Below are 13,151 nucleotides of genomic sequence, written 5' to 3' on the forward strand. Positions count from 1 at the left end.
GGCTCTTTGTTCTACTGACCCAACCCCATAAACATTGTGGAGGACGAGGACATGCCTATCTCCACTTTGGATCCAGCCTGGTCGGTAATGCAGGGTGAGGGCTCGCCACCTGAATCAGACTGCAACCTTACAAGCCCCTGTTACAAATCAGAAACTCCAGGAATGGAGAATCCCAGAATCAGATCCTGGTCGGTATTTGCATCCCATTATGGAGACTCCTCAAATTCATGAAAATCTAGTCCGCTACATCACTTTAGACTCCAAAAATGCTGCCCGATTCGTTGAGAAGCCTTGTTTCAACTCATTTTGTGTGTGAGAGGAGATATGAGCACCGCCTCTCCAAAACATGAATGGAAATGCCTAATGGAGGATAAAGATCCATTGAGATGAAGAATAATGTTAAATAGGAAACAATATCAGAATTCCTGGAGATAGCATTGCAATGGAGGAGGTAAGGGAGTTCAGTGTGAGATCATAGGGAATAGTGATCCATTTACAGGTGGAGCTTCATGCTGGTTATTGAACTTAGAAACTTGAAAAAAAATCAAACCAGGAAACATATTCTTATTTATCAGCCTGCTTTTTCTGATGGAGTGAGCAGTGTTCTCTATGTTCGCTAGCAGCATATACCTGGGAACTCCACCACCTGGATCCCCTCCAAGTTATTCATCACCCTGACTTGGAAATATATCGCTGTTCCTTCACTGTCGCTGGGTCAAAATCCTGGAACTCCTTCCCTAATAGCACTATGCGTGTATGTACACCTCAGGGACTGCAGCGGTTCAAGAAGGCAACTCACCACCACCTTCGAAAGGGCAACTAGGGATGAGCAATAAATGCTGGCCTAACCAGCGACGCCCACATCCCATAAATGAATGAATAAAACAATTTAGTAGGTTAATAAACAGAAGAATGATTAGAAGAATGTGACTAGAGGTAATAACTTAAATGATTTGCTGATTACATTTGGTCTGATGTTTCTTCTCAATTTATAGGTCGCAATCCAGACCACAATTTCCGTGTTTGCAGTACCTGGGGAAACTATCACTTTAAAACCTTTGATGGTGATGTTTATTATTTCCCTGGAACCTGCAATTATGTCTTTGCTTCCCAGTGTTTGAGTAGTTATGAGGAATTCAACATTCAGATGAGACGTTCCATTGTTAATGCTCTTCCAAAGATCACTCAAATTGTCTTGAAGATTGATGGATCAGTTATTGAAGTACTGAATTCAGTTATTTCTGTCGATGATAACGTGTAAGTGTTTCGCTTAAGCTTTCATTTTTGCTGTTTTCAATTTATAAGAATGTATCAGCACACTGTATTGCGTGGTGGGGAAAGAAGTAAATGATCAAAGTATAGGACTGGTTGCACAATTATTGAAATGTTAGAGCTGGGGTGCGATCATGCAAAATAAGGTAGATTATTTCAGGCATAGGGTACTTGAGGTTTTAAACATAAAAACAAAACCTTTCCCCACAGTGAACCCAAATACCTTACACCGGACAGTTACAATTCACTGAAATACCTACTAAGATGTCAGTACCCATCTCAGAAAAGAATTCAGTGGGCTGTGCATAGGAGATGAGTGAGTTCCCATTCCTGTCCCCACCAGCAGCACTTTGAAAATTGAAGACTGCATCAGGGCCCAGAGACAACCTCCAGAGAAAGCAATTATTTAATTGCCCCCTCACCAGGATCTGACCCCACAGATATTTGAAAACTTATCCATGGAATGTTCCAGGTCAAAAATGGCATGTAACATACCAAATATACACCTACTTTTTTCTCCACATGAACATCTGTCTAATCACATCGTCCTTCTCATTTCCCCTCTTGCTTTATATTTCTCTTTTGCAAACATCAAATAATAAAATAATTTCTGGGTTCTGCATCAACAATATTCTAATAGCTCTCATGTAATGAATTTTTCCTCTATCTGATCCTTTAATTCTTTTTGTGCTCTCCATTTGTCATCTTGCTGAACAATCGAATCGTGGATCATAGCCAATCATGACCTTGAATATCCCGATCAGATCATTCACCTCAGTACGAGTGAACAAAGTTGAAATTCCTCAAGTCACTTTCTAACCATAGCTCTTCATCATTGGAACCATCCTAGCGAATCTATGTTGCACATTTTCCATAACTTTTTTAGGTTCTGAGAATGGGTTCTCAAGGTGTGTATGCAGGTTGTCCATATCTAAATGTGACCTACTTGTTTCTTTCACCTCGAGTTCCAGCCTAAAGGTTCCAAATTTAATTCCCTCCCCCCAACCCCAGGGATATGGTGCTGGTGGGGGGATGGCGGGTGGGCAATGGTAGGTGGAGGTATGCCTGCAGTGCTGTGCCCATCACTTGCCTGCTTGCCCTCTGCCCTGCATGTATGTTATGCATGACATAGAGTGTTGTCAGACACCCACTCGCCCATGGACCAATTAAGCCCTTTAAAGAGGTTAGTTCCTGGCAACTTCCCATCACCGTTGGGATTTTCCACACGGTATGAGAGGCCTGCATCAGATCTCCAAGCTACCAATAAAGAGCTGTAGTCCTGTGTTTATAAACTCCCAAAATCTACAGTTAGAAAAGAGGAACTGAAAACACCTAACATTTTTGAAGTTGTCAGCAACTGTCAATCAGACCAATGATGTTTATAAACATTGTAGTAGGATCAATGGGAGGTACTTCAGATGCATTCAAGTGTGATGGGAAAGATAAATAAACAAAGCTCCAACCTGTTGTGTATAAACCAGTAACCTGTCAGTCAAAGGATATTTAAAGGCATTGGCCCGTGAAACTGAATGAATACAAAGTATGTCAAAGGCTCTTAGGGGATTTCAAAGGTTTCCAAGGGTTGTGAGCATTCTAGGAAGGATCAGAGACTTCAAAAAGCTGCAGTGTTAAAAGCATGGGGCTGAGTGAGCGGATGTGGAGAAAGGGAAAGTACTGGCGGGTGACTTCCTGGCTCCTATCTTCAATTAACTGATGATCTGCTTATCAGCTGTCAAACAGAGCAGTTCAAAGTCAACAGGCCACTTCAAAGATTTCACAGTACACAGACAATGATTTTGATATGGGAGCTGCCTAAATTACCTGCCAAGAGTGATCATCATGTTACCCAGAGATTGAAGGCGTAGTCCAGCCACAGGACCCTGATCCCGGGGGAGAGTCATGAGGTCAACTCCTCACCCCCAAGCCCACCCAACCACTAGGACGCTTGGGTGACCCTCCCTCTGCAGTCTGGAAGTGGCAGAGGGGCACATGGTCAATGGACTTCCCTCCTTGACCCTCCTCGGTATCCATCGCACCAAATCTGCACCTGTCATGACCTGCACAAAGTCCGCAAGGTGGGGTTCCTGTTGGAGGGATGGAGAATAGAGGGAGGGCTGAGCATTGGTGTTCAAGGCTGCTAATGTTATGGAAACAAGATCTCACAGGCTCTGGGCAGGAAGCCCGTTTAGGCCGGCGGGGCAGGACTGGAGACTCACAACGGGTCTGCTGCCCAGCGCCAATCCCGCTTTTGGGCTGACATGGGTTTCTCCACCCAATCGAGATTCCCAATTTTAGCGGTGGGATGGGTGTTGGGGGTAGCGGAGAATCTCCGCCAATGTGTCATGGACGCTGGTTCACTTAGTTCCAAATTAATCCCTAATCACTGTCCAGTGTAATCAGCTCTTGAACCTTTCTTCTAAAGAAAGGCCAATTATCTCCACATCAAGATTTTGGAAATCTAGGGCAGCACGGTGGTGCAGTGGTTAGCACTGCTGCCTTCCTCAGGAAACTAAGGAAATTTGGCATGTCCACATTAACCCTTACCAACTTTTACAGATGCACCATAGAAAGCATCCTATCGGGCTGCATCACAGCCTGGTATGGCAACTGCTCAGCCCAGGACCGCAAGAAACTTCAGAGAGTCGTGAACACCGCCCAGTCCATCACACAAACCTGCCTCCCATCCATTGACTCCATCTACACCTCCCGCTGCCTGGGGAAAGCGGGCAGCATAATCAAAGATCCCTCCCACCCGGCTTACTCACTCTTCCAACTTCTACCATCGGGCAGGAGATACAGAAGTCTGAGAACACGCACGAACAGACTCAAAAACAGCTTCTTCCCCACTGTCACCAGACTCCTAAATGACCCTCTTATGGACTGACCTCATTAACCCTGTATGCTTCATCCGATGCCAGTGCTTATGTAGTTACATTGTATATGTTGTGATGCCCCATTATGTATTTTCTTTTATTCCCTTTTCTTCTCATGTACTTAATGATCTGTTGAGCTGCTCGCAGAAAAATACTTTTCACTGTACCTCGGTACACGTGACAATAAACAAATCCAAACCAATCCAGATCCTTGGTTCGATCCCAGCTCTGGGTCACTGTCTGTGTGGAGTTTGCACCTTCTCCCTGTGTTTGGGTGGGTTTCACCCCAACAACCCAAAGATGTGTAGGGTAGGTGGCTTGGCCACGCTAAATTGACCCTTAATTGGGAAAAATGAGTACTCTAAAAAAATTTTTTTTAAAGATTTTGGAAATCTTTGTTTGAGATTTTTTGTTTTCAGCACAGAATTTTAGAGTGCAGAGCTCGTAAAAAAATTGAATTTTCAAGTCGATATGGATAAAAAAAGAATCCTCCATCACAAATGTACAGTGGCAGCAGTGTGTCATCTACAAAGGGCACTGCAGTGACTTAAGGCTCCTTTGACAGCATCAGTCAAACTCTCAATCTCTACCATCTAGAAGAGCAAAGGCAGCAAATGCAGGAGGACGCTACAGCATGGAAGTTGCCCTCCATGTCAGACACCAACCTGACTTTGGAACTAGATTAACATTCCTTCACTGTCACTGAGTCAGAACCCTGGAACTCCCTCCCTAGCCCTATGGCGGTTCATACAGCGGTTCAAGAAGCTGATTCAACACTATTTTCTCAAGGGCAAATTTAAAAATAGCACAGGAAGAGGAAGTCCACTAGTGGTTTGCAAAGCATGGGATAATGGGTGAGAACGATAGAGTATTAGCTGGAGTTTGGGGAAAATTGGAATTTATACTGCAGTAGGGTAGAGCCAAGTGTATTGAGCAGAGTTGCAAATGGAAATAGGAAATAAACAATCTGCTTTATAAATACTATCATCACTATGCAGCTATGAAATCATTAAATTAAAAACCATGCTGAAAATTGGTATAACCGTTTGCTTCTTTTATCCTAGGGTTACACTACCTCACACCCATTCTGGGATCATGATTGAGAAAGTCAGTAATTACACCCGTATCACTGCAAAGATTGGTCTGACTCTTATGTGGAATGGAGATGATGCCATCACGGTATGGGAATTGTAACATTCACAGCTACCTCAACAGACAAGTGCACTAAACATGCTTCACCATTATATTTTATTCAATATATTGGCTTGTTTCAAAACTCTTCTCATATGTTAATGATTAATGTTGTGTTCCTTTTTCCCCTTCCATTGTGTTACTTTCTTCCTCATCAGTTCTTTTCTTAGAAATGTTTTCCTTCCCTTAGCTAAGAGAGTAGGAAGGTGAAGCTGAAACTGTTTGATTCTCTGCTAATTTCCATTTGATGTTTTTTCTATAATGAGCTGGCTGATCAAACCTCTTTCCAAATACCAAGTCAGTCTATGGATTTTTTTGTCATTGAGATTGAAGCCACCACTATATCCTTGCCTTCCAGCTGGCAGGCTGAGCCATGAATTTTCCAAACTCCTGCCTCGATATAAAAATCCAGCTCAAACTGCTAACTGGAGCACTGAGTTTGAAAAGAATGCAAGAGTCACATTAGTGTTAACATGTAGAGTGATGTCATCATCTGTCTACTCTGCATACCTCCGCTGCATGCATCAAGTTTTGCACTACCCATTTACCTGCACAGTGGCACATTGGTTAGCAATGCTGCTAGCGTTTAATTCTGGCCTTGGGTCACTGTCTGTGTGGAGTTTGCACGTTTTCCTCGTGAAACCTCCTATGTGTTTCCTCCGGGTGCTCCAGTTTCCTCATAATCCAAAGATGTGCAGGTTAGGTGGGGTTGCAGGGATAGGGCAGCAGAGTGGGCCTAGATGGGGTGCTCTTTCAGGGAATCAGTGCAGACTCACTGGGTCAAATGGCCTCCTTCAGCACTGAAAGAATTTTATGGATTCTACCCATAACACCATCAGGTGCAGCCCAAACCAGAAGTGTGGAGGCCATTTTGAACACACCTGGAGCTCAACTTTGCAACTTCAGCTTCCTTAAAATGTCATTGGCAGCAAAAACTGTATTTTTTTCATAATTTACTTGAAATATACCTCAAAATGTTGTAACTATTGATGTTCTCTTTCTTTTGCATTAGCTTGAACTGAGCCAGAAGTTTGTCAATACAACATGTGGGCTGTGTGGTGATTTCAATGGCATTCGTGACAATGAATTTTCTTCAAATGGTATGTGTAATTGGCACTAGCAGCTACATTTAATTGTATTGGTTTAATATTACGTCCACATTATTTGGGTGGAATTTTACAAAGCAAATGACAAACTGTCAAGTTCTGACAGAAAGGTGAAATGTTTCTCTCCAGAAACACAGCCAGGTTTTCTGGCCAGATCTTCTGACACTCAAGAAATAATTGGGGGGGGGGGGTTCGTGCCATCATTCTGGAGGGCGGGGCTTGGTACAGCTGGCAAGCGTGGCTGCAGAGGGCGCCATCTTTAAAAGGCCCCCTGATCTGCGAGAAAAATAAACTGCCTCCCACTCCCCCATGGCCATGGAGGACTCCCTCCCACGACCTTCTGGCGACCATGGAGGTATTGGGGGGTAGTTTCCCTCCACCCTCACGCACCCCTTCCTCTCCCCCATCACACATAAGGGGAAGCCACCCCCTCCCACAATGGAAAAGGATAACGCCCTTGGCAGTGACCCCAGGCAGTGCCCATTTCAAAGCCTACCTCAATGCCCCTTGGCACTGCCATAACAGGATTTTCACCCATGATAAACAGACCTGTAAACCCACACTCTTTACTTATTGCCTGTCATTGATTCCAGGATTTCACCTGACCCCTATCCAGTATGGAAACTTGCAAAAACTGAATGGTCCCACAGAGAAATGCAAAGATGTACCTTCATCTGATAGTAACAAAGATTGTTCAAGATTTGTAAGTGAATGTTTCTCATTATTTCAACCTCCTTCGGTCTTGAATCTGCTTTAGCTTACAAATTTTTTTGACTTTAGTTTCTAATGTATCTGCTGATTTTCATAGATAATTAAGCATTGGTACAGTGAATAAGTGACCTCCGCTTCACCTGACCTGATTGACATAATCGATACTTATACCATCAGGTGTTTATCTAACTTTCTCTTTTATTAAATACATTTAGAGTACCCAATTCCTTTTTTCCTACTAAGGGGCAATTTAGCATCGCCAATCCACATACCCTGCATATTTTGGGCTGTGGGGGTGAGACCCGCGCAGAAACGGGGAGAATGTGCAATCTCCACACGGACAGTGACCCGGGGCCAGGATCGAACCTGGGTCCTCGGTGCTGTGACGCATCAATGCTAACCACTGCATCACTGTGTCACCCCCATCTAACTTCCTCTTAAATACATCATTTTTTTATTTGTTCATGGGGTGTGAGTAAGGCCAGCATTTATTATGCATCGTCCTCGGGAGTAGTGAGTCAGCCACATTGCTGTAGGTCTGGTGTCACATGTAGACCAGACCAGAGCAGATTTCCTTCCCTAAAGGGCATTAAAACTAGGTGGGTTTTTACGACAATTGACGATAGTTTCATGGTTATGATTACTGAACTTAGCATTTAATTGCACATTACTGTAATTGAATTGAAATTCCATTCGCTGCCGATTTGAACCCATGTCGTTCGGGCATTAGTCTGATCCTCTGACTTACTAATCCAGTGATATGACCACTACACCATCATCTCCCTGCTCAACAATTCCTCCTGGAAACATTCCAAATTCCAAACACTGTCTCGGTGAAGAATTTCTCCTGAATTCCTGTTTAGTGTATTAATAGTCATCTTGATCTCCCCAATAAGTGGAATCATCTTCTCTATGTCTACCCGAGTTCATAATCTAAAAACTTTGAACATGGAACATCTCCACCCTCTCTTTTCTAGAAAAAGGAGCCCAGCCTGCAGTCTTTCTTAATAGATATAACCTCCCCTTTCTAGTAAGATCCTTGAAAAGCATTCTCGCATTCACTTCAGTGACTCGAGATGGTTTTATGATGTCGAGACCAGAATTATGCTCACTTCTATAAGGGTGGTCTAACCAAGATTTTCTACAAGTTTAATAACTTCTTTCACCGCTAGTCTCTTGAATTCAATCCAGTCCAGACTGTTGAGGAGTTAAAATATCTGCGGGATAATATGAGATAATATTAAGCACAAGGCCACAGCACTGATAGAAACTCAGCACAAATTGGTATTAAATTGATATTCATACTGGGAAAAGTCACGAGGTATATATTTCGATTGAAATATACCCAGAACTTCCAAATATACGAGTTTGAAGCAGGAATGAGTCATTCAGCCCCTTGAATCTGCTCTGACATACAGTAAGATAACGGTTGATCTGACTGTGGCCTTAACTCCACATTTTGCCCCCCCTTGATAACCTTTGATTCCCCATTAGTCAAGAATCCATATATCTCTGACTAAAAAATATTCATTGACCTGCCTCCACCCTCTGTAGGGAAGAGATTTCCAAAGACCCTCAGAGAAATAATTTCTTCTCATCCTCCCTTGAAAGGCAGATCCCTTATTTTTATAATGTGTCCCTGGTTCTAGTTCCCAGGAGGGGAAACATCCTTTCAGCATCCATCCAGTCAAGTTCCCTCAGAATCTAATGTGCGTCGATAAGATCAGCTCCCAGTCTTCTGAACTCCAAAGGGTACAGGCCCAGCCTGTCCAACCTTTCCTCCTAAGATAACCCTCGCATCCCAGGTATCAGTCGAGTGAAGCTTCTCTGAATTACTTCTACCACATTTACATCCTTTCTTAAATAAGGAGACCAAAGCTGTACACAAGACTCGAGATATGGTCTCACTAATACCCTGCAAAATACAGAAGCAAAACATCCCTACTTTTATATTCCATTCCTCTTGCAATAAACAACAACATCCCATTTGCTTTCTGAGTCATTTGCTGTACCTGCATGTTAACTTTTCCTGATTTATGGTAAGAAGTCTTACAACACCAGGTTAAAGTCCAACAGGTTTGTTTCAAATCACTAGTTTTCGGAGAACTGCTCCTTCCTCAGGTGAAGGAGCAGTGCTCCGAAAGCTAGTGATTCGAAACAAACCTGTTGGACTTTAACCTGGTGTTGTAAGACTTCTTACTGTGCTCACCCAGTCCAACGCCGGCATCTCCACATCTTTCCTGATTCATGTACAGGGACACTCAGATTCCTCTGCCTCTCAGACTTCTACAATCTCTCTCCATTTAAATAATGCTCTGCTTTTTTATTCTTCCTGCTAGAGTGGACAGGTTCACATTTTCCCACATTATACTGCTTTTGCCAAATTTTTGTCCGCCCACTTAACCTGTCTCTATTGCTTTACAGTCTTCTTTATGTCATCTTCACAACTTACTTCTCTACCTATCTTTGCGTGACTGGCAAATTTAGCAACCATACACTTGGTTCCTTCACCTGAGTCATTTGTATAAATTAAGAATAGTTGAGGCCCAGCAGTGATCTCTGCAGTACTCCATTTGTCACATCTTGCGAACCTGAAACGTACCCAGTCTTTGCTTTCTATTTATTAACTAATCCTCTGTCCATGCTAATATGTTACCTCCCACACCATGAGCTCTTATTTTGTGTAGTAACCTTTGATGTACCTTCTTGAAATCTAGGTACAACACATCCACAGATTCTCTTTTATCTACAGTGTTTCTTAATTCCTCAAAGAAGTCCAACAAATTAGTCAAACATGGAGGACTCGCCCCAACAAGGAAGAATTAAACTTTAGTAAACTTGCAGAATAATTTTGTAGTTGACAAATTAATTTCAATACAGATAGGTTTGCGGTGATGCATTTTGGTAGGAAGAATGAAGAGATCACAGCGATATTCATTCGCAAATCATTAAAGTAGCAAGTAATAAGGTAATTTTTCAAATTGCGAACTAAACCCTGGTGTTTGTTTCTAGTTAGATAGAATTGATATGCAGAGAAGTTATGTTAAATTTGTATCAGATATTATATTTGGTCCTGTCCTAAAGAGTTTAAGAATGTGGAACACACTACTCCAAGATAGTGAGGCAAATAGAATAGATGTATTAGTCAGCAGCTGAATATGCCCATGAAGGTGATTGGAATTAAATGCGATCCTGGTAATGTCAGATGAAGAAGGGTGGAAAGGTTTGTGTGGACATTGCAGATAGAAGGACCATAGACTATCATAGGTTATGACCTGTTGGACAGAATGGCCCATTTCTGTGCTACACATTCAATGGAGCCCAATGTAAATGGCAATTTGCTAATTTCAAACTTTCTGATATTCAGAATGGCTTGTGCTTAGAATGATAATAATGCATTAATACATGTGCTTCGCTGAGGCCAGGATAGAGAGATCCTTGTCCAGTGTCTAACTCAACATAGCTGGGAATACTCAATTTAGATACTGGTAGCAAAGGTGCAAGCATCTCCTGCATTGACAATTATCTTTGTGACGGAAAATATTTACAATGTACATTAAAGGCTAATGCACAAACAAGTGTATTGGTCATTCACTAAGTAACTTCCTTTTCTCCTCAGGAATCCATGTGTGAAAGAACACTCACAGATCCAAGTTTTTCCAACTGCCACAATATCTTAGATTTAGCACCTTTTATCAAGAGCTGCATGCTGGACATGTGTTTGTGCAAGAATTTAGAAAAACCATCATCCTGCATCTGTAATACTTTATCAGAATATTCTAGACAGTGTGCTCATGTTGGAGGTAAACCAAGCAACTGGAGAAGCAAAGACATGTGCGGCAAGTAACTTTCAAATTGATCACCCACAAACACTCCAAATAAAGTCACAAATACATTTTTTCCTCATGGAAATGACAAAGACATTAAACGTTGACACTATGTCTATTACAGAAGAGACATGCCAGTTTAATATGACCTATGAAGAGTGTGGTGTTCCGTGTGCAGATACATGCTCAAACCCTGATAGGAGCCAGATGTGTGACGACCACTGTGTTGATGGCTGTTTCTGCGCTCCCAGTAAGATACAATATTTCAGAAAATATAATTCAATTGAATAATAAGTGTGTCTTTGTTTACTTTGTGTTGTCTGATGAGGACCCTATAAATTTAACTTATATTTGGTCTTTATCAAAACTGATAATTGCTGGCATTTTATGTTCTTGTTTCAGATTTTCATCATCTGCAATGTTTACCTTTGTATTCAAAAGTTTACCTGTGTTACTGTGTCCACTGATGTAGGATGTGTTGGCCATTATGGCAGTACTCCTTGATTTTATCGCATCTCTGGGATTCCTCCTACCACCTGCTATGGACCCCCCTCACCTTAGCCCGTTCCCATTTATTATGGGCTGTCTTCCCCTGCGGGGACAAGGAGGAGATAGTGTGAGCAGAACACTTGATGGGTCAGGGGGGTCTATAGCAAGTGGCATTTGCGGGCACCGCACCTGGAAATAAAGCGGTTGCGCTGGTGGTGCCAGGGATCCTGAGAAACAAGCAAAGAGATCAGCTGTGGGGAGGGTGTGAGGTGTCAGCCGGTCAGCTGGGGGGAGAATTTTCTTTTTCTTTTATTGGCATTTCCCATATTTATAAACAGTTGTATATATACACATCACATTTTTCTCGCTCGCGCTAATTTCCTTTATTATACAGAGAGGTTTAGTTTGTACTTCGTTTAACTGACCCTATGTTCCCCCCCACCCGCACCCCCCCCCTCCACCACCCCCCCCCCCCCAAACCTCTCTCCCCCTCCCCCCCACCCCACCCCAGGTTGCGCAGTCTTTTTGTACCTCATCTATCTTGGGTGTTTTTAAAAAAAAATCTTATTAGGTTACTCCTCGTTGCTGGCCTCGAACAGGTTTTAGAACAGACCGACAAACTGCCCCCAAGTATCCAGGAAGCCTTCCTCTGACCCTCGGATGCCGTACTTAATCTTCTCCAGGTGGAGAAATTCTGAGAGGTTAGCGAGCCAGTCTGCAGCTGTGGGTGGTGTTGCCAATCGCCAGCCGAGCAGGATTCTCCGGCTTGGGATTAGGGAAGCAAAAGCGAGGGCGTTGGGCCCCTTCCCCATGTGTAACTCTGGCTGCTCCGATACCCCGAAGCTTGCCACTATTGGGCATGGCTTCACCCTCACCCCTACAACCTTGGGCATTGCCTCGGAGAAGGCTGCCCAGAACCCAGCATGCTTGGGGCAAGCCCAAAACATGTGGGTGTGGTTGGCCGGGCCCCTCTGGCACCGCTCACATTTGTCCTCCACCTCCGGGAAGAACCTGCTCATTCGGGATCTGGTCAGGTGTGCTCTGTGGCAGGCAGAACTGATGCCAGGAGGGAGGTGGTAATTTACCTTTGCAGCTCATTGGAGGTCAGTTATCTTTTTCCGACATTGGGCTGCGGTCCTCCTTGTCATGCTGCCCGCACTGACAGCTGCTGCCACTGCCTCCCAGGCGACACTGCTGACCCTGCTATTGGTCTTTCAACCCCCTGGGGGAATAGGATGTCCCCTCTCTCATCCATAGCATCGAGAAGCCTGGCCAGGAAGGAATCCCCAAAGCGAGGAGCAGGTTTGGGCACTGCCATGCTTGTGTGTTGACTTGGAATGAGGGGTGAGGGAGCATTTAAATGCAGCTCCCCTCGTTAGCATCAAGAAGCTTAGGTGCAAGTCGGGCAAATCAGTTTGCGAGGGAGCCAGTAATGTCGAGCATTTCGTGGGGGCTCATTTTTGGTACCAAGTGCTGTTGAATACAGGCCGCGATCTCACCAACTCTGCCATCGCGAACCTCCACGCCAAATACACACAAAACTGGACCAAAATTGCACCCCGAGTCTTTCCCTGTAACACTGCAGTTTCTTTCTCTTCATGTGATTATGCAATCTTTTTAAAAGTGAGAATTACATTTGCTTCCACCCACAATCTCAGGCGGTGGATTCCAGATCTAAACCA

General features: G+C 43.6%; 1 protein-coding gene across 1 annotated transcript in view; it reads left to right on the plus strand.

Annotated features, from left to right (window-relative positions):
• LOC140430258 (uncharacterized) overlaps positions 1-13,151 on the plus strand; it is a 148,928-nt gene that overhangs the window by 11,662 nt on the left and 124,115 nt on the right. Inside the window, exons 3-8 of the mRNA XM_072517685.1 lie at positions 996-1,257; positions 5,210-5,324; positions 6,349-6,436; positions 7,036-7,145; positions 10,773-10,992; positions 11,105-11,230. Of these exons, the coding sequence (XP_072373786.1) occupies positions 996-1,257; positions 5,210-5,324; positions 6,349-6,436; positions 7,036-7,145; positions 10,773-10,992; positions 11,105-11,230 (921 nt within the window). The remainder of the gene's footprint in view (positions 1-995; positions 1,258-5,209; positions 5,325-6,348; positions 6,437-7,035; positions 7,146-10,772; positions 10,993-11,104; positions 11,231-13,151) is intronic.

The sequence above is a fragment of the Scyliorhinus torazame genome, chromosome 10 (assembly GCF_047496885.1).
Source record: "Scyliorhinus torazame isolate Kashiwa2021f chromosome 10, sScyTor2.1, whole genome shotgun sequence".
Lineage (NCBI taxonomy): Eukaryota > Metazoa > Chordata > Chondrichthyes > Carcharhiniformes > Scyliorhinidae > Scyliorhinus > Scyliorhinus torazame.